Raw genomic sequence first — 26,660 nt, 5'->3', positions numbered from 1 at the left:
CCACAGAGAACGGGACACCCTCTGGGGGGGGGGGGGGTGGGGGTGGCCCAGGTGACACCGCGGGGGGGGGGGGGGGAGGGGTGGTGGCACGTTGAGTGACGCCGGGGGCTGCGATGTCCCCCGGGGGGGGGGGGGGGGGGTGGCCCCTCATAAGCCCCCGCGTCGGTGCCCGGAGGGTGCCCGGCCGCCCCCCCCCTCCTTCCCCCCCCCCCGTTTTGTGTGTGTGTGTGTGTCCCCCCGAGAGGTGGCAGCGGGGACCTCGGGGACGCCGTTGGGGACAGAGTCGGGGACAGGACGCCATCGCAGTTGGGGACGCTGTTGAGGGACTCCATTGGGGACGCCGTCGGGGCCGTTGGAGACAGCGTTGGGGACGCCGTTGGGGACAGTGTCGGGGACGCCGTTGGGGACGCCGTTGGGGACACCGTTGGGGACACCGTTGGGGACACCGTCGGGGACAGCGTCGGGGACGGCGGGGCCGGGGGGGCGATGGAGAACGCGCACGCCCGCAGCGTGGAGGAGTGTCTGGCCTATTTCGGGGTGACGGAGAGCGTGGGACTGTCCCCGGAGCAGGTCAAGAGGAGCCTGGAGAAGTACGGGCCCAACGGTCAGTGCGGGGGGGACACGGGGGGGACATGGGGACACGGGGACACGGGGACAACGGGGAGGGCGGGGGGGGAAAGGGGAGGGTGGGGACGTGGGGGGACATTGGGGATGTGGGGGGGACAGAGGGGACGTTGGGGATGTGGGGGGACATGGGGACGTGGGGGTGGTTGGGGACAGCGGGGGGGTTGGGGACAGTGGGGACAGTTGGGGGGGTTGGGGACAGTTGGGGGGTTGGGGGACATGGGGGGGTCAGGGACAAGGGGGACAACGGGGGAGGGGCGGGGGGGGAAAGGGGAGGGTGGGGACAGGGGGACGTGGGGGACATTGGGGACATGGGAGACATTGGGGACGTGGGGGGACAGGGGGGACGGGGGGATGTTTGGGATGTGGGTGGGACATTGGGACATTGGGGGGTTGGGGACATTGGGGACAGTGGGGGGGTTGGGGACAGTTGGGGGTTGGGGACATCGGGGGGGGGTTGGGGGGAAAAGGGGAGGATGGGGATGGGGGGACATGGGGGACATGGGGGACATGGGGGGCCACGGGGGACATTGGGGTGCTTGGGGGACAGTGGGGGGGTTGGGGACAGTGGGGGGGTTGGGGACATTGGGGACGTTGGGGACGTGTGGGGGATTGGGGACATCAGGGTTGGGGACATGGGGGGGGGTCAGGGACAAGGGGGACAACGGGGAGGGCAGGGGGGGAAAGGGGAGGATGGGGACGGGGGGACGTGGGGGACATTGGGGATGTGGGGGGACAGGGGGGATGTTTGGGATGTGGGGGGACATGGGGACATTGGGGGGGTTGGGGACATTGGGGACATCAGGGGGGTTGGGGACATGGGGGGGTCAGGGACAAGGGGGACAACGGGGAGGGCGGGGGGGAAAGGGGAGGATGGGGACGGGGGCATGTGTGGGACATTGGGGATGTGGGGGGACAGGGGGGACAGGGGGGATGTTTGGGATGTGGGGGGACATGGGGGGGGTTGGGGACATTGGGGACAGTGGGGGGGTTGGGGACAGTTGGGGGTTGGGGACATCGGGGGGGGGTCGGGGGGAAAGGGGAGGGTAGGGACGGGGGGACGTGGGGGACATTGGGGACGTGGGGGGACACGGGGGACGGGGGATGTTTGGGCTGTGGGGGGGACATGGGGACGTTGGGGGGGTTGGGACATTGGGGACAGTTGGGGGTTGGGGACAGTTGGTGGTTGGGGACATCGGGGGGGGGTTGGGGGGAAAAGGGGAGGATGGGGGATGGGGGGACGTGGGGGACATTGGGGACGTGGGGGGACACGGGGGACAGGGGAGACGGGATGTTTGGGATGTGGGGGGACATGGGGACGTGGGGGTGGTTGGGGACAGCGGGGGGGTTGGGGACAGTGGGGACAGTTGCGGGGGTTGGGGACAGTTGGGGGGTTGGGGACATGGGGGGGTCGGGGACAAGGGGGACATGGGGGAGGGCAGGGGGGAAAGGGGAGGATGGGGACGGGGGGATGTGGGGGGCCACGGGGGACAGGGGGGGATGTTTGGGATGTGGGGGGACATGGGGACATGGGGGGGGTTGGGGACATTGGGGACATCAGGGGGGTTGGGGACAGCAGGGGGTCGGGGACAAGGGGGACATGAGGGAGGGCGGGGGGGAAAGGGGAGGGTGGGGACAGGGGGATGTGGGGGACATTGGGGACGTGGGGGGACACGGGGGACAGGGGGGATGTTTGGGATGTGGGGGGACATGGGGACGTTGGGGGGGTTGGGGACATTGGGGACATCAGGGGGGTTGGGGACATCGGGGGGGGTCGGGGACAAGGGGGACAACGGGGAGGGCGGGGGGGAAAGGGGACGATGAGGATGGGGGGACGTGGGGGACGTTGGGGACGTGGGGGGACAGGGGGGACAGGGGGGATGTTTGGGATGTGGGGGGACATGGGGACATGGGGGGGGTTGGGGACATTGGGGACATCAGGGGGGTTGGGGACAGCAGGGGGTCGGGGACAAGGGGGACATGAGGGAGGGCGGGGGGAAAGGGGAGGGTGGGGACAGGGGGATGTGGGGGACATTGGGGACGTGGGGGGACACGGGGGACAGGGGGGATGTTTGGGATGTGGGGGGACATGGGGACGTGGGGGTGGTTGGGGACAGCGGGGGGGTTGGGGACACTGGGGACAGTTGGGGGGGTTGGGGACATTGGGGATATCAGGGGGGTTGGGGACATCAGGGGGGTCAGGGACAAGGGGGACATGGGGGAGGGCGGGGGGGAAAGGGGAGGATGGGGACGGGGGGACGTGGGGGACATTGAGGACGTGGGGGGACAGGGGGACAGTGGGGGGGTTGGGGATGTGGGGACGTGTGGGGGATTGGGGACATCGGGGTTGGGGACATGGGGGGGTCGGGGACAAGTGGGACAACGGGGAGGGCGGGGGGTAAAGGGGAGGGTGGGGACGGGGGGACGTGGGGGACATTGAGGATGTGGGGGGACGTTGGGGACGTGGGGACATTGGGGTGCTTGGGGACAGCGGGGGGGGTTGGGGACAGTGGGGGGGTTGGGGACATTGGGGACAGTTGGCGGTTTGGGGATAACGGGGAGGGTGGGGGGAAAGGGGAGGATGGGGACATGGGGGGGCATTGAGGATGTGGGGGGACATTGGGGACATGGGGACGTGGGGGTGGTTGGGGACAGCGGGGGGATTGGGGACAGTAGGGGGGTTGGGGACATGGGGGGGGTCGGGGGGAAAGGGGACAACGGGGAGGTTGGGGGGAAAGGGGAGGGTGGGGATGGGGGGACAGGGGGGACATTGGGGACGTGGGGGGACATTGGGGACGTTGGGGGGGTTGGGGACATGGGGGGGTCGGGGACAACGGGGACAGGGGGACACAGGGGGACATTGGGGACATCGGGGGCGTTGGGGGGGTTGGGGACATGGGGGACATGGGGGAGGTCGGGGGGGAAAGGGAGGGTGGGGACGGGGGGGGGACACGGCCTCGGGGACGCGGGTTTGGGGGTGCCGGGACGGGGGGGGCCGGGGGGGGGGAGGTGACACCGGTGCCACCGCGTGTGTCCCCCCCCCGTGACGTCTGTCCCCTCTGTCCCCACAGAGCTGCCGGCCGAGGAGGGTGAGTCCCTGCCCGGGGGGGGGTTTGACGTGTTTTGGGGGGGGGTGGCACGTTTTGGGGGACGTCACACGATTTGGGGGGGGGGTGTCCCCGTGCTCTTTGACCCCAGTTGTCCCCAAATTGTCCCCAAATTGTCCCTGTCCCCCCCCCCCAGGGAAGAGCATCTGGGAGCTGGTGGTGAAGCTCAGTGGGGGGGTGGCACATTTTGGGGGGATGTGACACAATTCGGGGGGGGGTGACGCATTTGGGGGGGGTCCCGTCTTCATGGGGGGGGTGTCCCCGTGCCCTTTGACTCCAATTGTCCCCAAATTGTCCCCAAATTGTCCCCAAATCGTCCCTGTGTCCCCCCCCAGGGAAGAGCATCTGGGAGCTGGTGGTGGAGAACCTCGAGGGAGGGGGGGGACACACGTTTTGGGGGGATGTGACACAATTCGGGGGGGGGTGACGCATTTGGGGGGGGTCCCATTTTCATGGGGGGGGGTGTCCCCGTGCCCTTTGACCACAATTGTCCCCAAATTGTCCCCAAATTGTCCCCAAATCGTCCCTGTGTCCCCCCCCAGGGAAGAGCATCTGGGAGCTGGTGGTGGAGGAGCTCAAGGGAGGGGGGGGGGGACACGTTTTGGGGGGATGTGACACAATTCGGGGGGGGGTGACGCATTTGGGGGGGGTCCCGTTTTCATGGGGGGGGGTGTCCCCGTGCCCTTTGACCCCAATTGTCCCCGTCCCCCCCCCAGGGAAGAGCATCTGGGAGCTGGTGGTGGAGCAGTTCGAGGACCTGCTGGTGCGGATCCTGCTCTTGGCCGCCTGCATCTCCTTCGTGAGTGTCCCCAAGGGGGGGGGGACATCGCCACGGGGGGGGGGGGACACACATGGTGACACCGAGGACACACACACCCCCCCCCCCCGCCATCCGCCGGGGCTTGTGGGGGGGGGAGGGGTGTCCTTGGGGGTGACCTCGGGGGGGATCCGGTGACATCTCAAGTGTCGGCAGCTGGTGGAAAAGGGGGGGGGGGAACGGGGACATTGGGGACACGGGGGGGGGGGGGGACAGCTGGATGCCACCTCCCCGCCCCCCCCCCCCCACCCGGCCGCGGTGTCACGGTGTCCCCTGCGCGTCCCCAAGGTGCTGGCCTGGTTCGAGGAGGGGGAGGAGACCATCACGGCCTTCGTCGAGCCCTTCGTCATCCTCCTCATCCTGGTGGCCAACGCCGTGGTGGGCGTCTGGCAGGTAACGGGGGGGGGACACGCGGGGACACGGGGGGGGACACGGGGACGGGGATGGGGACACGGGGATGGGGACACGGGGACAGGGCTGGGGGCGGGGGGACAGGGACATGGGGACACAGGGACGGGGCTGGGGACATGGGGGGGGACACGGGGACGGGGCTGGGGACACGGGGATGGGGACACAGGGATGGGGACGGGGACATGGGGACACAGGGACGGGGCTGGGGACACGGGGCTGGGGACACGGGGACGGGGACACAGGGATGGGGACGGGGACATGGGGACACGGGGACAGGGATGGGGACACAGGGATGGGGACATGGGGACAGGGACACGGGGACAGGGCTGGGGGCAGGGGGACAGGGACATGGGGACACAGGGACGGGGCTGGGGACACGGGGGGGGACACGGGGACGGGGACACAGGGATGGGGACGGGGACGTGGGGACACGGGGACAGGGATGGGGACACAGGGATGGGGACATGGGGACAGGGACACGGGGACAGGGCTGGGGGCGGGGGGACAGGGACATGGGGACACAGGGACGGGGCTGGGGACACGGGGCTGGGGACACGGGGACGGGGACACAGGGATGGGGACGGGGACATGGGGACACGGGGACAGGGATGGGGACATGGGGATGGAGACATGGGGACGGGGTTGGGGACACAGGAATGGGGCTGGGGACATGGGGACAGGGACATGGGGACACGGGGATGGGGCTGGGGACATGGGGGACACGGGGACAGGTGGGGACATGGGGACAGGGACACGGGGACGGGGACATGGGGACAGGGTTGGGGACATGGAGATGGGGACATGGGGACACGGGGATGGAGCTGGGGACGGGGACTTGGGGACACGGGGATGGGGTTGGGGACACGGGGACAGGGTTGGGGACTTGGGGACATGGGGACAGGGACATGGGGGACACGGGGACACGGGGACGGGGGTGGGGACACGGGGACGGGGATATGGGGACACGAGGATGGGGATGGGGACATGGGGATGGGGTTGGGGACACGGCAACGGGGTTGGGGACACGAGGATAGGGCTTGGGGACATGGGGACAGGGCTGGGGACACAGGGATGGGGACATGGGGGACACGAGGACAGGGGTGGGGACACGGGGACGGGGACATGGGGACACAGGGACAGGGTTGGAGGCACAGGGATGGGGCTGGGGACACGGGGACGGGGTTGGGGACGTGGGGACGGGGACACAGGGGACACGGGGATGGGGCTGGGGACATGGGGACGGGGTTGGGGACATGGAGACAGGATTGGGGACACAGGGACGGGGACATGGGGACAGGGCTGGGGACACAGGGATGGGGACGGGGACACGGGGACAGGACTGGGGACATGCCAAGGGGGCTTGGGGACACGGGGACGGGGTTGGTGACGTGGGGACAGGGATGGGGACAGAAAGACAGGGCTTGGGGACGTGCCAACGGGGCTTGGGGACACGGGGACGGGGCTGGGGATATGGAGATGGGGGTGGGGACACGGAGATGGGGGTTGGGGACATGGGGACAGGGATGGGGACATGGGGACAGGGGTGGGGACGTGGGGACGAGGGTGGGGACGTGGGGATGCCCTGATGTCCCCCGATGTCTCTAATGTTCTGGATGTCCCCGTGGTGTCCCCCCGATGTCCTGCTGGTGTCCCCCAATGTCCCCGTGGTGTCCCCCTGATGTCCCCAACGTCCCTCTGGTATCCTGTGGTGTCCCCTGTTGTTCTCCTGACGTTCTTGATGTCCCCGATGTCCCTCTGGTGTCCCCCGGTGTCCCCATGGTGTCTCCCTTCACGTCCCCATGGTGTCTCTTGATGTTCCCCTGGTGTCCTGTGGTGTCCCCCCTGATGTCCCCAACGTCCCTCTGGTGTTTGGTGGTGTCCCTTGCTGCTCTCCTGACATTCTTGATGTCCCCGATGTCCCTCTGGTGTCCCCTGGTGTCCCCGTGGTGTCTCCCTTGACGTCCCCGTGGTGTCTCTTGATGTCCCTCTGGTGTCCTGTGGCGTCCCTTGTGATGTCCCCGATGTCCCTCTGGTGTCGCGTGGTGTCCCTTGGTGTCCTCCTGACATTCTTGATGTCCCCGATGTCCCTCTGGTGTCCTGTGGTGTCCCTTGTGATGTCCCCGATGTCCCTCTGGTGTTGCGTGGCGTCCCTTGTGATGTCCCCGATGTCCCTCTGGTGTCGCGCGGTGTCCCTTGGTGTCCTCCTGACGTTCTTGATGTCCCCAATGTCCCTCTGGTGTCCTGTGGTGTCCCTTGGGATGTCCCCGATGTCCCTCTGGTGTCGCGCGGTGTCCCTTGGTGTCCTCCTGACGTTCTTGATGTCCCCGATGTCCCTTTGGTGTCCTGTGGTGTCCCTTGTGATGTCCCCGATGTCCCTCTGGTGTCGCGTGGTGTCCCTTGGTGTCCTCCTGACGTTCTTGATGTCCCCGATGTCCCTCTGGTGTCCTGTGGTGTCCCTTGTGATGTCCCCGATGTCCCTCTGGTGTTGCGCGGTGTCCCTTGGTGTCCTCCTGACGTTCTTGATGTCCCCGATGTCCCTCTGGTGTCCTGTGGTGTCCCTTGTGATGTCCCCAATGTCCCTCTGGTGTCGCGTGGTGTCCCTTGTGATGTCCCCGATGTCCCTCTGGTGTCGCGCGGTGTCCCTTGGTGTCCTCCTGACGTTCTTGATGTTCTCCGCGTCCCTCTGGCGTTGCGTGGTGTCCCTTGGTGTTCTCCTGACGTTCATGATGTCCCCGATGTCCCTCCGGTGTCCCCGCGGTGTGTCCCTTGACGTCCCCGCGCCGTCCCCAGGAGCGCAATGCGGAGAACGCCATCGAGGCGCTGAAGGAGTACGAGCCGGAGATGGGGAAGGTCTATCGCGCCGACCGCAAGGCCGTGCAGCGCATCAAGGCGCGGGACCTCGTCCCCGGGGACATCGCCGAGGTGGCGGGTGAGGGGACGGCGGGGGGACGGCGGGGACATCGCCAAGGTGGCGGGTGAGGGGACGGCGGGGGGACGGCGGGGGGACAACGAGGGGACGGCGGGGGGACGGGACACCGGGAGCCGTCACAGGGGACGTTGGGCCGACCCCCCAGTGACCCCCTGGGGCTCCCGGTGGCTCCCAGTAGCCCCCTGGAGCCCCCAGTAAGCCCTTGGAGCTCCCAGTGGCTCCCGGTGACCCCCCTGGGGCTCCCAGTGGCTCCCAGTAACTCCCAGTTCCCCCCCCGCCCCCACCCCCGGCAGTGGGCGACAAGGTGCCGGCCGACATCCGCATCATCTCCATCAAGTCGACGACGCTGCGGGTGGATCAGTCCATCCTTACTGGTGAGGGACTGGGACGGACTGGGAGGGCACTGGGAGGGACTGGGAGGGACTGGGGGGGACTGGGAGGGCACTGGGAGGAACTGGGATGGACTGGGAGGGGACTTGGGGTGAGCTGAAAGGGACTGGGATGGGCTGGGGTGAAGCTGGAGGAGACTGGGATGAACTGGGAGGGGACTGGGATGGACGGGGAGGGGACTTGGGGTGAACTGGGACGGACTGGGACGGACTGGGACAGACTGGGAGGGGACTGGGGTGAACCAGGAGGGGACTGGGATGGACTGAGGTGAACTGGGAGGGGACTGGGAGGGACTGGGACGGACTGGGGTGAACTGGGTGGGACTGGGAGGGACTGGGAGGGACTGAGACGGACTGGGGTGAACTGGGTGGGACTGGGAGGGACTGGGAGGGACTGGGGTGAACTGGGAGGGGACTGGGATGGACTGGGAGCACTGGGAGGGGACTGGGGTGAACCAGGAGAGGACTGGGATGGACTGAGGTGGACTGGGAGGGACTGGGACGGACTGGGACGGACTGGGTTGAACTGGGTGGGACTGGGTGGGACTGGGAGGGACTGGGAGGGGACTGGGATGAACTGGGAGCACCGGGAGGGGACTGGGAGGAACTGGGATGGACTGGGAGGGGACTTGGGGTGAACTGGGACGGACTGGGGTGAACTGGGACGGACTGGGGTGAACTGGGTGGGACTGGGTGGGACTGGGAGGGACTGGGATGGACTGGGGTGAACTGGGAGGGGACTGGGATGGACTGGGAGCACTGGGAGGGGACTGGGGTGAACCAGGAGGGGACTGGGAGGAACCAGGAGGGGACTGGGAGGAACCAGGAGGGGACTGGGAGGGGACTTGGGGTGAACTGGGACGGACTGGGGTGAACTGGGACGGACTGGGCGGGACTGGGCGCCCTCTCCCCCAGGGGAGTCGGTGTCGGTGATCAAACACACGGACCCCGTCCCCGACCCCCGCGCCGTCAACCAGGACAAGAAGAACATGCTCTTCTCCGTGAGTGTCCCCTGTCACCCCCCCGTCACCCCCTGTCACCCCCCCTGTCACCCCCCCTGTCACCCCCTGTCACCCCCCGGCAACCCCGGCCCCCGCCTCCCACCACCCGGGTCCTACCGTGTGTCCCGTCACCTGGTGGTGGACGGTGCCACCTCCGTGTCCCACCACGTGTCCCACCACACGTCCCCTGGTGGCCCCACCGTGCGTCACCTCCGTGTCCCACCACACGTCCCCCAGGTCCCACCACACGTCCCCTGGTGTCCCCACCACGTGTCTTCCATGTGTCACCTCTGTGTCTCACCACACGTCCCCCAGGTCCCACCACACGTCCCCTTGTGTCCCCCCCTGTGTCCCCTGGTGCCCCACCACACGTCCCCCAGGTTCCACCACGCGTCCCCTGGTGTCCCCACCACGTGTCTTCCATGTGTCACCTCCGTGTCTCACCACACGTCCCCCAGGTCCCACCACACGTCTCCTGGTGTCCCCCCATGTGTCCCCTGGTGTCCCCACCACACGTCCCCCAGGTCCCACCACATGTCCCCTTGTGTCCCCCCCTGTGTCCCCTGGTGCCCCACCATGTGTCCTCCATGTGTCACCTCCGTGTCCCACCACACGTCCCCCAGGTCCCACCACACGTCCCCTGGTGTCCCCCCGATGTGTCCTCCACGTGTCACCTCCCTGTCCCACGACATGTCCCCTGGTGTCCCCATCGTGCGTCACCTCCGTGTCCCACCACACGTCCCCCAGGTCCCACCACACGTCCCCTTGTGTCCCCCCCCGTGTCCCCTGGTGCCCCACCACACGTCCCCCAGCTCCCGCCAGGTGTCCCCCCACCCCTATTGTCCCCAGATGTCCCCACCACCCCCCGTAACCCCCCCCGTGTCCCCTGGTGTCCCACCGCCTCCCTCACGTCCCACCACGCGTCCCCTGGGGTCCCCGCCGCCCCCCACAGCCCCCCTTCCCCCCCCTCCCCAGGGCACCAACATCGGGGCGGGCAAAGCCGTGGGCATCGTGGTGGCCACGGGGGTGAACACGGAGATCGGGAAGATCCGGGACGAGATGGCGGCCACCGAGCAGGACAAGACGCCGCTGCAGCAGAAGCTGGATGAGTTCGGGGAGCAGCTCTCCAAGGTCATCTCCCTCATCTGCGTGGCCGTTTGGCTCATCAACATCGGCCACTTCAACGACCCCGTCCACGGCGGCTCCTGGATCCGGGGGGCCATCTACTACTTCAAGATCGCCGTCGCCTTGGCCGTGGCCGCCATCCCCGAAGGTCTGGTGGCATCTCGGTCCCCTTCCTCCACCCCGTACGGGCTCGCCACGTCCATCCTTGGTCTTAGGTGGGCTGGTAACGTCCATCTTTGGCCTCCTGTGGGTTTTGAAGGCCACCCTTGACCCCATATGGGCTCGTAATGTCCATTCTCGGTCCCATATGGGCTTGTAACATCCATCTTTGGCCTCCTGTGGGTTTTGAAGGCCACCCTTGACCCTGTACGGGCTCGTAACATCCATTCTTGGTCCCGTATGGGCTTGTAACGTCTATCCTTGACCCCGTATCGACTTATAATGTCTATCTTTGGCCTCCTGTGGGTTTTGAAGGCCACCCTTGACCCCATACGGGCTCATAACGTCTATCCTTGACCCCGTATGGACTTATAACGTCCATCTTTGGCCTCCTGTGGGTTTTGAAGGCCACCCTTGACCCCATACGGGCTCATAACGTCTATCCTTGACCCCGTATGGACTTATAACGTCCATCTTTGGCCTCCTGTGGGTTTTGAAGGCCACCCTTGATCTTTTGTAGGTTTTGAAGGCTACCCTTGACCCCATACGGGCTCGTAATGTCCATTCTTGGTTCCATATGGGCTTGTAACGTCCGTCCTTGGTCTCCTGTGGGTTTTGAAGGCCACCCTTGACCCCATACGGGCTCATAACGTCCATCCTTGACCCCGTATGGACTTACAGTGTCCATCCTTGGTCTCCTGTGGGTTTTGAAGGCCACCCTTGGTCTCCCGTTGGTTCCTGAAGTTCTTCTGTGGTCGTAAACGGGCTTATAACGTCCGTTCTTGGCCCTACGTGGGTTTATAACGTCTATTTCCGGTCCCGCGTGGGCCCGTGACGCCCTTTCTCGGTGCCCCGCGGCCCTCCCACCCCTCCCTGGTCCCGCGTGGGGCCGGCGGCCGCGCCGTGGGGCTGAGGGGGCCGCCTCTCCCTAGGCTTGCCGGCCGTCATCACCACCTGCCTGGCGCTGGGGACGCGGCGCATGGCCAAGAAGAACGCCATCGTCCGCAGCCTGCCCTCGGTGGAGACCCTGGGCTGCACCTCCGTCATCTGCTCCGACAAGACCGGCACCCTCACCACCAACCAGATGTCCGTCTGCAAGGTGGGGGGCGGGGGGGGCCCCGCGGTCCCCTGGGACCCCGCCGTGTCCCCGGGGTTGCCCCGACGTCCCCGGGGTTGGTCCGAGGCCACCTGGGAACCCTCGTGTCCCCGCGGGCCGTTCGAGGTCCTCCAGGAGCCCCTCGTGTCCCCTTGGGTGGTCCGAGGTCCTTCAGGAGCCACCGTGTCCCCTGGGGTGCCCCGAGGTCCCCCTGGGACCCCACCGTGTCCCCTGGGGTGCCCCCATGTCCCCGAGGGACCCCAGGCGTCCCCTCGGGTGCCTCCCCGTCCCCGAGAACCCCCCCGTGTCCCCTTGGACGCCCTGCTGTCCCCATGGGTCCTCCGACATCCCCCAGGTCCCCTTGGCTGCCCCGATGTCCCCAAGGTCCCCCCGATGTCCCCCCGGGATGTCCCCAACCCCTTCTTCTCTTCCCCCCCGCTCCCACCCCAGATGTTCATCGTGGACAAGGTGGAGGGCGACGTCTGCTCCCTCAACGAGTTCTCCATCACCGGCTCCACCTACGCCCCCGAGGGAGACGTGTGAGTCACGGGGGACCCCGGTGGCACCTCCTGGGGGCGGGGGGGGGGGAGGTCCCTGTCCCCCGCGGGACCCCGGTGGCACCTCCTGGGTGGGTGGGGGGGGATGGTCCCCGTTCCCCGCGGGCTGGTGACGACCCTTCGTGGAGGTCCCCGTTGGTGACCGGCCTGGGGGAGGTTGGAGCAACCAGGGGGGTGTTGGGGTGCCCAGGAGGGGCTGGGGGACGGCGGGGCACCCGAGGGGACATCAGGGGGTCCTTGGGGACATCGGGGTGCCGTGGGGACATCGGGGGGTCCTTGGGGACGTCAGGGGTCCTTGGGGACATCAGGGCACCAAGGAGACATCAGAAGGTCCTTGGGGACATGGGGCCACCCAAGGGGACCTCAGGAGGTTCTTGGGGACATTGGGGGTCCTTGGGGACATGGGGGCACCCAAGGGGACCTCAGGAAGTTCTTGGGGTCATCAGGGCAGCCAAGGGGACATCGGGGGTCCTGGGGGACGTGGGGCCACCCAAGGGGACCTCAGGAGGTTCTTGGGGACATCGGGGGTCCTTGGGGACATCAGGGGGTCCTTGGGGACATCGGGGCAGCCAAGGGGACCTCAGGAGGTTCTTGGGGATATCGGGGCACCAAGGGGACATCGGGGGTCCTTGGGGACATCAGGGGGTCCTTGGGAACATCAGGGCAGCCAAGGGGACCTCAGGAGGTTCTTGGGGACATCAGGGCACCAAGGGGACATCGGGGGTCCTTGGAGGACGTGGGGCCACCCAAGGGCACCTCAGGGGGCTCCTGGGGATGTTGGGACACCCAAGTGGACCTCAAGAGGTCCTCGGGGACACGGGGGCACCCAAGGGGACATCAGAGGCTTCTTGGGGACATCGGGGCACCAAGGGGACCTCAGAAGGTCCTTGGGGACATTGTGGCACCCAGAAGGGTCCTGGAGGTCACGGGGCCGCCCAAGGGGACCTCAGAAGGTCCGTGGAGGGACACGCGGGGAGATACCGGAGGTTCCCGGGAGGTGCCGGGCCACCCCGAGGGACCTCAGGGGACATCGTGGCACCCAAGGGGACGGGTCTTGTGACGCCCCCCGGCGTGTCGTGTCCCCCCAACCCCAGGATGAAGCAGGAGAAGCACGTGAAGGCCGGGCAGTACGACGGGCTGGTGGAACTGGCCACCATCTGCGCCCTCTGCAACGACTCCTCCCTCGACTACAACGAGGTGACGCGTCTCCCCCGGTGTCCCCCGTCCATCCGTCCGTCCCCCCCCCCCCACCGGTGGCCGCCCCGCCGGGTGACACCGCGTGTCGTGTGTCCCCCCCCCCCACCCCCGCAGTCCAAGGGCGTCTACGAGAAGGTGGGGGAGGCCACGGAGACGGCCCTGACCTGCCTGGTGGAGAAGATGAACGTCTTCAACACCGACGTCCGCAACCTCTCCAAGGTGGAGCGGGCCAACGCCTGCAACTCCGTAAGTGTCCCCTCCCGCGTCCCCCCGCCATGGCCACCACCTCTTCCGCGTCTCGATGACCCCCCGCCCCGCCCCGTCCTCCACGTGGCCCCAGGGGTCCCGTCCCCACCTTCTGCCGTGCTGCCCCCACGTCCCCATGGGTCCCGTTGACCCCACTGTCCTCCCCACGTCCCCCTGTTGCCTCGCTTGACCCCCACCGCCTCCCTCCCTTGGTGTCCCCCCATCACGACGTCCCCGTCCCTTGGTGTCCCCCCATCACGATGTCCCCTTCCCTTCATGTCTCTCGCCATCACGACGTCCCCTTCCCTTGGTGTCCCACCATCACGACGTCCCCTTCCCTTGGTGTCCCCCCATCACGACGTCCCCGTCCCTTGGTGTTCCCCCATCATGACGTCCCTGTCCCTTGGTGTCCCCCCGTCACGACGTCCCCTTCCCTTGGTGTCCCCTCCCCATCATGACATCCCCTTCCCTTCATGTCCCTCGCCATCACGACGTCCCCATCCCTTCGTGTCCCCCCATCACTACGTCGCCTTCCCTTGGTGTCCCCCCGTCATGACATTCCCGTCCCTTGGTGTCCCCATCTCTTGGTGTCCCCCCATCACGACGTCTCCATCCCTTGGTGTCCCCCCATCATGACGTCCCCTTCCCTTGGTGTCCCCATCTTTTGGTGTCCCCCCATCATGACATCCCCATCCGTTGGTGTCCCCCCATCATGACGTCCCCGTCCCTTGGTGTCCCCTTCCCTTGGTGTCCCCTTCCCTTGGTGTCCCCTTCCCTTGGTGTCCCCCCATCACGACGTCCCCATCCCTTGGTGTCCCCCCGTCATGACATTCCCATCCCTTGGTGTCCCCATCTCTTGGTGTCCCCCCATCACGACGTCTCCATCCCTTGGTGTCCCCCCATCATGACGTCCCCTTCCCTTGGTGTCCCCATCTTTTGGTGTCCCCCCATCATGACGTCCCCATCCGTTGGTGTCCCCCCATCATGACGTCCCCGTCCCTTGGTGTCCCCTTCCCTTGGTGTCCCCTTCCCTTGGTGTCCCCTTCCCTTGGTGTCCCCCCATCACGACGTCTCCATCCCTTGGCGTCCCCCCATCACAACATCCCCGTCCCTTGGTGTCCCCCCATCATGACGTCCCCATCCCTTGGTGTCCCCATCCCTTGGTGTCCCCCCGTCACGACGTCCCCATCCCCAAGGTCATCAAGCAGCTGATGAAGAAGGAGTTCACCCTGGAGTTCTCCCGCGACCGCAAGTCCATGTCCGTCTACTGCTCCCCGGCCAAGGCCTCCCGGGCCGCCGTGGGCAACAAGATGTTCGTCAAGGTGAGCCCCCATCCCCACGTCCCCACCGCCCCGTGGCCGCCTTGCCGCCGGAGCGTCCCCTCCGTGTCACACGGCCTCCCCGCCACCCTAGGGTGCCCCCGAGGGCGTCATCGACCGCTGTAACTACGTGCGGGTGGGCACCACGCGGGTCCCCCTGACGCCGGCCGTCAAGGAGAAGATCCTCGCCGTCATCAAGGAGTGGGGGACGGGGAGGGACACCCTGCGCTGCTTGGCCTTGGCCACCCGCGACACCCCCCCCAAGAAGGAGGACATGGTCCTGGAGGACTCCACCAAGTTCGCCGAGTACGAGGTGATTTTTTTGGGGGCGGGGTCCTGGCTCCCGTGGGGACTCCTAGAAGGGTCTCCTCGGGGTCTCCGGTGACGCGTGACCCCCTTCTTGGGGGGGGCGTGGGGTCGGTAAAGGTCTATAAGGTCTCCTCCTTGAGGTCCTTGGTCCCATATGGGCCCGTAACACCTTTCCTGGGGGGTCCTTGGGCCTTCGAGGGCGTACGAGGTCCCCTTTTGGGGGTCCTTGGTCCCATATGGCCCCATAACGCCTTTCTTGGGGGGTCCTTGGGCCTTCGAGGGCGTACGAGGTCCCCTTTTGGGGGTCCTTGGTCCCATATGGCCCCATAACGCCTTTCTTGGGGGGTCCTTGGGCCTTCGAGGGCGTACGAGGTCCCCTTTTGGGGGCCCTTGGTCCCATATGGCCCTACGGGACCTTTTCTTAGGGGTCCTTGGGCCTTCAAGGGCATACGAGGTCCCCTTTTGGGGGTCCTTGGTCCCATATGGCCCCATAGCGCCTTTCTTGGGGGGTCCTTGGGCCTTCGAGGGCGTACGAGGTCCCCTTTTGGGGGGTCCCTGGTCCCCAGCGGCCACGTAACGCCCTCCCCGTGGGGTCCTTGGTCCTTTGCGGCCACGTAGAACCTTCTCTGGTGGGTTCTGGGTCCTCCGAGCGCGTCCGACCTCCCCTTCTTGGGGGTCCTTGGCCCCACATAGACCACACGAAGCTTTTTGGGGGACTTTTTGGTCCTTCGAGGGTGTCCGATGTCCCCGTTTTTGCTGTCCCCCATCCCACGGCTCTCGCCTCCCCCACCCCACCCCACCCCACCCCACCCCACAGATGGACTTGACCTTCGTGGGCTGCGTGGGGATGCTGGACCCCCCCCGGAAAGAAGTGATGGGTTCCATCCGCCTCTGCCGGGACGCCGGCATCCGGGTCATCATGATCACGGGGGACAACAAAGGGACGGCCATCGCCATCTGCCGCCGCATCGGCATCTTCAGCGAGGAGGAGGAGGTGACGGGGAAGGCCTACACGGGGCGGGAGTTCGACGACCTGCCCCCCTCCGAGCAGCGGGAAGCCTGTCGCCGCGCCTGCTGCTTCGCCCGCGTCGAGCCCACCCACAAGTCCAAGATCGTCGAGTTCCTCCAGTCTTTCGATGAGATCACCGCCATGGTGAGGGGCCCGGGGCGGGGTTTGGGGGTCCGTCATCCCTGCGGGAGGTTCCTGGGGGTCCCACAATCGATTTAACGTGGTTTTGGGGGTCCATCATCCCTGCGGGAGGTTCCTGGGGGTCCCACAATCGATTTAACGTGGTTTTGGGGGTCCATCATCCCTGCGGGAGGTTCCTGGGGGTCCCACAATCGATTTAACGTGGTTTTGGGGGTCCATCGTCCCTCCGGGAGGTTCCTGGGGGTCCCACAATCGATTTAACGTGGTTTTGGGGGTCCATCGTCCCTCCGGGAGGTTCCTGGGGGTCCCAGAATCGATTTAACGTGGTTTTGGGGGTCCATCATCACTCCGGGAGGTTCCTGGGGGTCCCACAATCGATTTAACGTGGTTTTGGGGGTCCATCGTCCCTCCGGGAGGTTCCTGGGGGTCCCACAATCGATTTAACGTGGTTTTGGGGGTCCATCGTCCCTCCGGGAGGTTCCTGGGGGTCCCACAATCGATTTAACGTGGTTTTGGGGGTCCATCATCACTCCGGGACGTTCCTGGGGGTCCCACAATCAGTTTAACGTGGTTTTGGGGGTCCATCATCACTCCGGGACGTTCCTGGGGGTCCCACAATCAGTTTAACGTGGTTTTGGGGGTCCATCATCCCTCCGGGAGGTTCCTGGGGGTCCCGCAATCGATTTAACGTGGTTTTGGGGGTCCATCGTCCCTCCGGGAGGTTCCTGGGGGTCCCACAATCGATTTAACGTGGTTTTGGGGGTCCGTCATCCCTCCGGGAGGTTCCTGGGGGTCCTGTATTGATTTAACGTGGTTTTGGGGATCCATCATCATTTTGGGAGGTTCCTGTTGGGGGGGGGGGGTGTCCCCCAATTGATTTAACGCGGTTTTGGGGGTTCGTCATCCCTCTGGGGGGTGGTCCTGAGGGACAGGTAGAGCCATCATCACCCTTGGGTGACCCACCACCCCCTTGAGACCCACCACCCCCTTGAGTGTCCCCCCCAACCCCCTTGGGGCACCCACCACCCCCTTGGGAGACCCATCATCAACCTCGGGAGACCCACCACCATCCTTGGGTGCGCCCCCCCCACCCCCACTCCCCTTGGGAGACCCTTCATAGACCCATCGTCAACCTCGGTTGACCCACCACCCCCTTGGTAGACCCTCGGTTGACCCACCACCCCCTCGGTTGACCCACCACCCCCTTGGTAGACCCTCGGTTGACCCACCACCCCCTCGGTTCACCCACCACCCCCTTGGTAGACCCTTGGTTGACCCACCACCCCCTCGGTTGACCCACCACCCCCTTGGTAGACCCTTGGTTGACCCACCACCCCCTCGGTTGACCCACCACCCCCTTGGTAGACCCTTGGTTGACCCACCACCCCCTTGGTTGACCCACCACCCCCTTGGGTGCCCCCTCAGCGCCCTGGGGGCACCCACTACCCGCCTGGGAGACCCCCCCACCCCCCTTAAAACACCCCCCACCCCCTTGGTAGACCCTTCCCAGACCCATCATCAACCTTGGCTGACCCACCGCCACCCTCGGGTGCCCCCACCCCACCCCACCCCTTGGGCGCCCCATGGCTGACCCCCATCTCCCCACCGCAGACGGGCGACGGGGTGAACGACGCGCCGGCGCTGAAGAAGGCGGAGATCGGCATCGCCATGGGCTCGGGGACGGCGGTGGCCAAAACGGCCTCCGAGATGGTCCTGGCCGACGACAACTTCTCCACCATCGTGGCGGCGGTGGAGGAGGGTCGGGCCATCTACAACAACATGAAGCAGTTCATCCGCTACCTCATCTCCTCCAACGTCGGGGAGGTGGTCTGGTGAGACGGCGGCCTCCCAGTTCCTCCCAGTTCGCCCCAGTTCGCCCCAGTTGTTCGCCCCGTGTCTCCACCTTCCTTCTATTCCCACTCGATCCCACGGTTTCGCCGAGTCCCACCACTTTCTCCAGCTCCTTCCTGCCCCCTCCAGGTCCTCCTTGGTCCTCCAAGTCCTCCTTGGTCCTCCCAGTCCTCCTTGGTCCTCCCAGTCCACCTGGTCCTTCCCAGTTACCCCCAGTCCCTCCCAGTCCATCCCAGTTCACCCTGGTGTCCCCCCATCTCCCCACCTTCCTTCTACTCCCACCCAACCCCCTGGTTCCTCCAAGTCCCACCACTTTCTCCTGCCCCTTCCAAGTCCTCCTTGGTCCTCCCCAGTCCCTTCCAGTCCATCCCAGTTCACCCCAGTCCATCCCAGTTCACCCCAGTCCATCCCAGTTCACCCCAGTGCTCCCCATCTCCCCACCTTCCTTCTACTCCCACCCAACCCCCTGGTTCCTCCAAGTCCCACCACTTTCTCCTGCCCCTTCCAAGTCCTCCTTGGTCCTCCCCAGTCTCTCCCAGTCCATCCCAGTTCACCCCAGTCCATCCCAGTTCACCCCAGTGCTCCCCATCTCCCCACCTTCCTTCTACTCCCACCCAACCCCCTGGTTCCTCCAAGTCCCACCAGTTTCTCCAGCTCCTTCCTGCCCCTTCCAAGTCCTCATTGGTCCTCCCCAGTCCCTCCCAGTCCCTCCCAGTTCCCCCCAGTCCATCCCAGTTCACCCCAGTCCATCCCAGTTCACCCCAGTGCTCCCCATCTCCCCACCTTCCTTCTACTCCCACCCAACCCCCTGGTTCCTCCAAGTCCCACCACTTTCTCCTGCCCCTTCCAAGTCCTCCTTGGTCCTCCCCAGTCCCTCCCAGTCCATCCCAGTTCACCCCAGTTCACCCCAGTCCATCCCAGTTCAACCCCAGTGCTCCCCATCTCCCCACCTTCCTTCTACTCCCACCCAACCCCCTGGTTCCTCCAAGTCCCACCACTTTCTCCTGCCCCCCTTCCAAGTCCTCCTTGGTCCTCCCCAGTCCCTCCCAGTCCCCCCCTGACCCCCTCAGTCCATCCCAGTTCACCCCAGTCCATCCCAGTTCACCCCAGTGCTCCCCATCTCCCCACCTTCCTTCTACTCCCACCCAAGCCCCTGGTTCCTCCAAGTCCCACCACTTTCTCCTGGCCCTTCCAAGTCCTCCTTGGTCCTCCCCAGTCCCTCCCAGTCCCTCCCAGTCCCTCCCAGTCCCCCCCTGACCCCCCCTACCCCCCCTCCCAGCATCTTCCTGACGGCGGCGCTGGGGCTGCCCGAGGCCCTGATCCCGGTGCAGCTGCTGTGGGTCAACCTGGTGACGGACGGGCTCCCGGCCACCGCCCTGGGCTTCAACCCCCCCGACCTGGACATCATGGACAAGCCACCGCGCAGCCCCAAGGAGCCCCTCATCAGCGGCTGGCTCTTCTTCCGCTACCTGGCCATCGGGGGTGAGACGTCTGCCCGGGCTGGGGGCGGGGAGGGGGGACACCTCGGGGACCTCCGGGTGGCCCCTTGGGTGGTGGCGCCTTGGAGAAGTTCAGGGCGGTGGGACTTCGGAGAACCTCACGGTGGTGGCACCTTGTGTTGCTCCATGGGGTTCTCCTGGAGCCCCTCACGGTGGTGGCACCTTGGAGACCCCCACGGTGTTCTCTTGGAGACCCTCATGGTGGGGCCACCTTGGAGAACCTCATGGTGTTCTCTTGGAGACACTCACGGTGGGGCCACCTTGGAGACCCCCACGGTGTTCTCTTGGAGACCCTCACGGTGGTGGCACCTTGTGTTGCTCCATGGGGTTGTCCTGGAGCCCCTCACGGTGGGGCCACCTTGGAGACCCCCATGGTGTTCTCTTGAAGACCCTCATGGTGGTGGCACCTTGGAGACCCCCATGGTGTTCTCTTGGAGCCCTTCATGGTGGAGCCACCTTGGAGACCCCCATGGTGTTCTCTTGGAGCCCTTCACGGTGGTGGCACCTTGGAGACCCCCATGGTGTTCTCTTGGGGCCCTCATGGTGGGGCCACCTTGGAGACCCCCATGGTGTTCTCTTGAAGACCCTCATGGTGGTGGCACCTTGGAGACCCCCATGGTGTTCTCTTGGAGCCCTTCATGGTGGAGCCACCTTGGAGACCCCCATGGTGTTCTCTTGGAGCCCTTCACGGTGGTGGCACCTTGGAGACCCCCATGGTGTTCTCTTGGGGCCCCTCACGGTGGTGGCACCTTGGAGAACCTCATGGTGTTCTCTTGGGGCCCCTCATGGTGGTGGCACCTTGGAGACCCCCATGGTGTTCTCTTGGAGACTCTCACGGTGGTGGCACCTTGGAGACCCCCATGGTGTTCTCTTGGAGACCCTCACGGTGGTGGCACCTTGGAGACCCCCATGGTGTTCTCTTGGAGACCTCATGGTGCCACCTTGGAGAACCTCCTGGTGGTGCCACCTTGGAGAACCTCCTGGTGATGCCACCTTGGAGAACCTCATGGTGGTGCCACCTTGGAGACCTCCATGATGGTTCCTTGTAGGCCCCTGCGATGGCTGTTCCTTGTAGACCCCCATGATGGTTCCTTATAGACCTCCATGGGGCCACCGTGAAGGCCCCCGCGGTGGTGGTCCCTTGAAGGCCCCCACGGTGGTGGCCGCTCACCCCCTTCTCCGTGGTGTCTCCCCAGGGTACGTGGGGGCGGCCACTGTGGGGGCGGCCGCCTGGTGGTTCCTCTACGCTGATGATGGTCCCAACGTCAGCTACCACCAGCTGGTGAGTACCCGACCCCCCCCGACGACAACCACGGTGTCCCCAAGGTCACCCCAGGGTCCCCGTGATCCCATGGTGGCCCCAAGGTCCTCCTGACGGCCCCGCCATGCCCATGGTGACCCCCGAGGTCTTCGTGGTGGCCCCAAGGTCCTTGTGGTGGCCCCGCCATGCCCATGGTGACCCCCGAGGTCTTCGTGGTGGCCCCAAGGTCCTCGTGGTGGCCCCACCATGCCCGTGGTGACCCCGAGGTCTTCGTGGTGGCCCCAAGGTCCTCGTGGCGGCCCTGCCATGCCCATGGTGATCCTGAGGTCTTCGTGGTGGCCCCAAGGTCCTTGTGGTGGCCCCACCATGCCCATGGTGACCCCCGAGGTCTTCGTGGTGGCCCCAAGGTCCTTGTGGTGGCCCCGCCATGCCCGTGGTGACCCCGAGGTCCTCGTGGTGGCCCCGAGGTCCTTGTGGTGGCCCTGCCATGCCCGTGGTGGCCCTGCCATGCCCGTGGTGGCCCCGAGGTCCTCGTGGTGGCCCCGCCATGCCCATGGTGACCCCGAGGTCTTCGTGGTGGCCCCAAGGTCCTTGTGGTGGCCCTGCCATGCCCATGGTGACCCCGAGGTCCGTGTGAGGGTCCCCGTGGTGGTCGTGGAGTCCCTGTGGTGTCCCCCACGTCTTCGTCATGACCCCACGTTCCCCGTGGTGACCTCCCCGTCCCCACGGGGACCTCAAGGTCCCAGGTCCTGACCTCCCCGTCCCCACGGTGACCCCCCCCCTCGCCGCCCGGGTGTCCCCATGGCGGTGACGTCCCCCCCGGTGTCCCCCCCAGACCCACTTCATGCAGTGCACGGAGCACAACGCGGACTTCGAGGGCCTGGACTGTGAGATCTTCGAGTCGCCGGTGCCCATGACCATGGCCCTCTCCGTCCTGGTCACCATCGAGATGTGCAACGCCCTCAACAGGTAGGGGACGGTCGTCTCCTCCACCATCACCATCATCATCATCATCACCATCACCATCACCCCCACCTTCACCACCACCTTCACCTTCCCCACCTTCGCCATCATCACCTTCATCCCCACCACCGTCTTCACCATGACCTTCAGCACCTTCACCACCACCACCAGCAGCACCTTCACCACCACCTTCCCCATCATCATCTTCACCACCGCCATCATCTTCACCTTAACCTTTATCACCTTCGCCACCTTCGCCTTCATCCCCACCACCATCTTCACCGTGACCTTCACCACCTTCACCATCACCTTCACCATCACCTTCACCACCACCTTCACCATCATCATCTTCACCTTAACCTTTATCACCTTCGCCACCTTCGCCTTCATCCCCACCACCATCTTCACCATCACCTTCATCACCTTCACCATCACCTTCACCACCACCTTCACCATCATCATCTTCACCTTAACCTTTATCACCTTCGCCACCTTCGCCTTCATCCCCACCACCATCTTCACCATCACCTTCACCATCACTTTCACCATCACCTTCACCACCACCTTCCCCATCATCGTCTTCACCACCGCCATCATCTTCACCTTAACCTTTATCACCTTCGCCACCTTCGCCTTCATCCCCACCACCATCTTCACCATCACCTTCATCACCTTCACCATCACCTTCCCCACCACCTTCACCATCATCATCTTCACCTTAACCTTTATCACCTTCGCCACCTTCGCCTTCATCCCCACCACCATCTTCACCATCACCTTCATCACCTTCACCATCACCTTCCCCACCACCTTCACCATCATCATCTTCACCTTAACCTTTATCACCTTCGCCACCTTCACCTTCATCCCCACCACCATCTTCACCATCACCTTCACCACCACCTTCACCACCACCACCACGACCATCTTCGCCGCCGCCATCACCTTCATCACCATCGCCATGACCTTCCCCCGCCCCACCCCCATCCTCGCCACCCCCCCACCACCTTGGTGTCCCCCTTGGTGTCCCCCCGTCCCCCACGTGCCGTGTCCCCCCTCCCCCGCAGCCTCTCGGAGAACCAGTCCCTGGCCCGGATGCCGCCGTGGGTCAACATCTGGTTGATGGGCTCCATCTGCCTCTCCATGTCCCTCCACTTCGTCATCCTCTACATCGACCCCCTGCCCGTAAGGGGGCTCGGGGGGCTGGTGGCCACGGGGGGGGGCATTGGTGGCCACAGGGTCGATGGCCACGGGGGGGTCAGTGGCCATCTGGGGTGGTGGCCATGGGGGTTGGCGGCCATGGGGTTGATGGCCATGGGGGGGTTGGTGGCCATCTGGGGTGGTGGCCATGGGGGTTGATGGCCATGGGGGGGTTGGTGGCCATCTGGGGTGGTGGCCATGGGGGGGTCAGTGGCCATCTGGGGTGGTGGCCATGGGGGTTGGCGGCCATGGGGTTAATGGCCATGGGGGGGTTGGTGGCCATGGGGGGTCAGTGGCCATCTGGGGTGGTGGCCATGGGGGTGGTGGCCATGGGGGGGTTGATGGCCATGGGGGGTCAGTGGCCATCTGGGGTGGTGGCCATGGGGGTGGTGGCCATGGGGGGTTGGTTGCCATCTGGGTTGGTGGCCATGGGGTTGATGGCCATGGGGGGGTTGATGGCCATGGGGGGTCAGTGGCCATCTGGGGTGGTGGCCATGGGGGTGGTGGCCATGGGGGTTGGTGGCCATGGGGGGGTTGGTGGCCGTCTGGGGTGGTGGCCATGGGGGTGGTGGCCATGGGAGGTTGGAAGCCATGAAGGTTGGTGGCCATGGGGAGGTTGGTGGCCATGGGGGGGGTTGGTGGTCACGGGGGGGTGGGGTTGGTGGCCTCATGGCCCACGTGTGTCGTCCCCCCCCGCCCCAGATGATCTTCAAGCTGACGCCGCTGTCGGTGACGCACTGGCTGATGGTGCTGAAGATCTCCTTCCCCGTCATCCTCCTGGACGAGGCCCTCAAGTTCGTCGCCAGGAACTACCTGGAGGGTGAGGGGACGTCACCGTCCCAACGGCCACCACCCCCCGACGTCCCCATGGGTCCCCTCGGGTCCCCTCCGTCCTCTATGGTCCCCTCCGTCCTCCATGGCCACCTCCATCCTCCATGGTCACCTCCGTCCTCCACGGTCACCTCCATCTCTCCTGGTCCCTTCCCTGTCCCCTTCTGTCCCTCCCCGTGTCCCCGACGTCCCCACCACCGTCTCCACGTCCTCACCACCATCTCCTGGTCACCTCCGTCCCCTCCGCGTCCCCTCCACCACCTCCATGTCCCCACCACCACCTCCACGTCCCCTCCACCATCTCCACGTCCCCTCCGTGTCCCTGCCACCATCTCTGTGTCCCCACCACCATCTCCTGGTCACCTCCGTGTCCCCTCCATGTCCCCACCACCATCTCCACGTCCTCACCACCATCTCCTGTCCCCTCCCTGTCCCCTCCGTGTCCCCAACACCATCTCCTGGTCACCTCCGTCCCCTCCATGTCCCCTCGCTGTCCCCTCCATGTCCCCTCCACCATCTCCACATCCCCTCCGTGTCCCTGCCACCATCTCCATGTCCCCACCACCATCTCCACGTCCCCACCACCATCTCCACGTCCTCACCACCATCTCCTGTCCCCTCCGTGTCCCCTCCGTGTCCCCTCCACCATCTCCGGGTCACCTCCATCCCTTCACTGTCCCCACCACCATCTCCACGTCCCCTCCACCATCTCCACGTCCCCTCCGTGTCCCTGCCACCATCTCCGTGTCCCCTCCACCATCTCCACGTCCTCACCACCATCTCTTGTCCCCTCCATGTCCCCTCCGTGTCCCCTCCTCCCTCTCACCACCATCTTCTCGGTTCCTCCCCTCTCGTAGCGTAACCTCGTGTCCCCTCCATCGTCCTCGGGCCCGGCCACAGGTACCCCCCGCGTCACCGTCACCCCCCACGTGTCACCGTCACCCCCCATGTCAACATCACCCCCCACGTGTCACCGTCACCCCCCACGTGTCACCATCACCCCATGTGTCACCATCACCCCACATGTGTCACCGTCACCCCCCACGTGTCACCATCACCCCACGTGTCACCATCACCCCACAAGTGTCACCGTCACCCCACATGTGTCACTATCACCCCACATGTGTCACCATCACCCCACAAGTGTCACCGTCACCCCACATGTGTCACTATCACCCCCCACATCACCATCACCCCACATGTGTCACCGTCACCCCATGTGTCACCATCACCCCACACGTGTCACCATCACCCCCCACATCACCATCACCCCACGTGTCACCGTCACCCCCCATGTGTCACTGTCACCCCCATGTCACCATCACCCCACACGTGTCACCATCACCCCCCATGTGTCACTGTCACCCCCCATGTCACCGTCACCCCCCATGTGTCACCGTCACCCCCCATGTGTCACCATCACCCCACACGTGTCACCGTCACCCCCCACATCACCATCACCCCACGTGTCACCATCACCCCACATATGTCACCATCACCCCACAAGTGTCACCGTCACCCCACATGTGTCACCATCACCCCCCACATCACCATCACCCCTATGTCACTGTCACCATCACCCCCCACGTGTCACCGTCACCCCACATGTGTCACCATCACCCCACGCATCACTGTCACCCCACATGTGTCACCGTCACCCCACGCGTCACCATCACCCCACGTCACCTTCACCCCACGTGTCGTCATCACCCCACACGTGTCACTGTCACCCCCTTGTCACTGTCACCGTCACCCCACACATGTCACTGTCACCCCACACGTGTCACCGTCACCCCACACGTGTCACCGTCACCCCACATGTGTCACCGTCACCCCCCCATGTCCCCTTGTCACCCCCGTGTCCCCATTGCCCCACGGCTGCGTCACCCCCCTCCCCCTGTCCCTGTCCCCCCCCGTGTCCCCCGCGCCCCACACCTGTCCCCCCGTCGCCCCCCACGTCCCCGTCGCCCCCCACGTCCTTGTCACCCCCCCGTCCCCCTCCCCCCACGTCTGTGTCCCCGTCACCCCCCGCGTCCCCCCCCATCGCGGGGGGAGGACGGTGATGGGGGGGGGGGGGGGGAGGGGGAGTTGGGGGGCAGCGGGGGGTGGGGGGTGGACACATGATGTCACACGACGTCACCATGACGTCACCATGTGTCCCCCCCCCCCAGCAGCCGACGCCGAGGACGTCCGGAAGAAGCGGAAGTGACCCCGGGGTGTCCCCCACCCCCACCCCCCCCCCACCCCCCCGCCGTGGGGCAGCCCCACATCGCCGTGGGGCACCCCCTCGACACGGGGCACCCCCTCGCTATGGGGCAGCCCCTTCCCTCCCCACCCCCCCCCAGCGCTATGGGGCAGCCTCCTGCAGCGGGGCACCCCTCTGCTGGGGGGCACCCCCTTGCTATGGGGCAGACCCCCCCCCCCCCGGCGCTATGGGGCACCCCCTCGCCGTGGGGCACCCCCCGGCCTCGCTTATTTATTGCCAATAAAGGGAAAACGCCCCCCCCCTCCCCCCCCGCCACCTGCGTCTCCCCCCCCCTTTTTTTTGGGGGGTGGGGGCGGGGCCTGGGGGGGGTGGGGTGGGGGAGGGGAGGCCACGCCCCGGGGGGGGAGGGGCCG

General features: G+C 66.0%; 1 protein-coding gene across 2 annotated transcripts; it reads left to right on the top strand.

Moving 5' to 3' along the window:
- The first annotated feature begins 212 nt into the window (after positions 1-212).
- Positions 213-26,538, top strand: ATP2A1 (ATPase sarcoplasmic/endoplasmic reticulum Ca2+ transporting 1). Of its 2 annotated transcripts, none has more exons than XM_063321891.1 (23): positions 213-604; positions 3,696-3,713; positions 4,448-4,530; positions 4,837-4,941; positions 7,750-7,888; positions 8,182-8,262; positions 9,193-9,278; positions 10,254-10,551; positions 11,495-11,661; positions 12,109-12,197; positions 13,310-13,412; positions 13,527-13,658; positions 14,855-14,980; positions 15,072-15,290; positions 16,104-16,439; positions 18,048-18,268; positions 19,567-19,769; positions 20,983-21,068; positions 21,883-22,016; positions 23,078-23,195; positions 23,913-24,030; positions 24,899-24,941; positions 26,216-26,538. In XM_063321891.1, exons 1-22 carry the CDS (start codon positions 487-489, stop codon positions 24,901-24,903), a joined length of 2,985 nt encoding a protein of 994 aa, XP_063177961.1. In that variant the 5' UTR covers positions 213-486; the 3' UTR covers positions 24,904-24,941; positions 26,216-26,538. The 2 variants fall into 2 exon arrangements, with proteins under 2 accessions (XP_063177961.1, XP_063177960.1); XM_063321890.1 differs by having other exon boundaries at positions 26,213-26,538.
- Positions 26,539-26,660: the final 122 nt, after the last annotated feature.

The sequence above is a fragment of the Chroicocephalus ridibundus genome, unplaced genomic scaffold (genome assembly GCF_963924245.1).
Source record: "Chroicocephalus ridibundus unplaced genomic scaffold, bChrRid1.1 SCAFFOLD_607, whole genome shotgun sequence".
Classification (NCBI taxonomy): Eukaryota; Metazoa; Chordata; class Aves; order Charadriiformes; family Laridae; genus Chroicocephalus; species Chroicocephalus ridibundus.
Note: the sequence above shows the minus strand (reverse complement) of the source record. Positions and strands in the feature narration are given on the sequence as shown.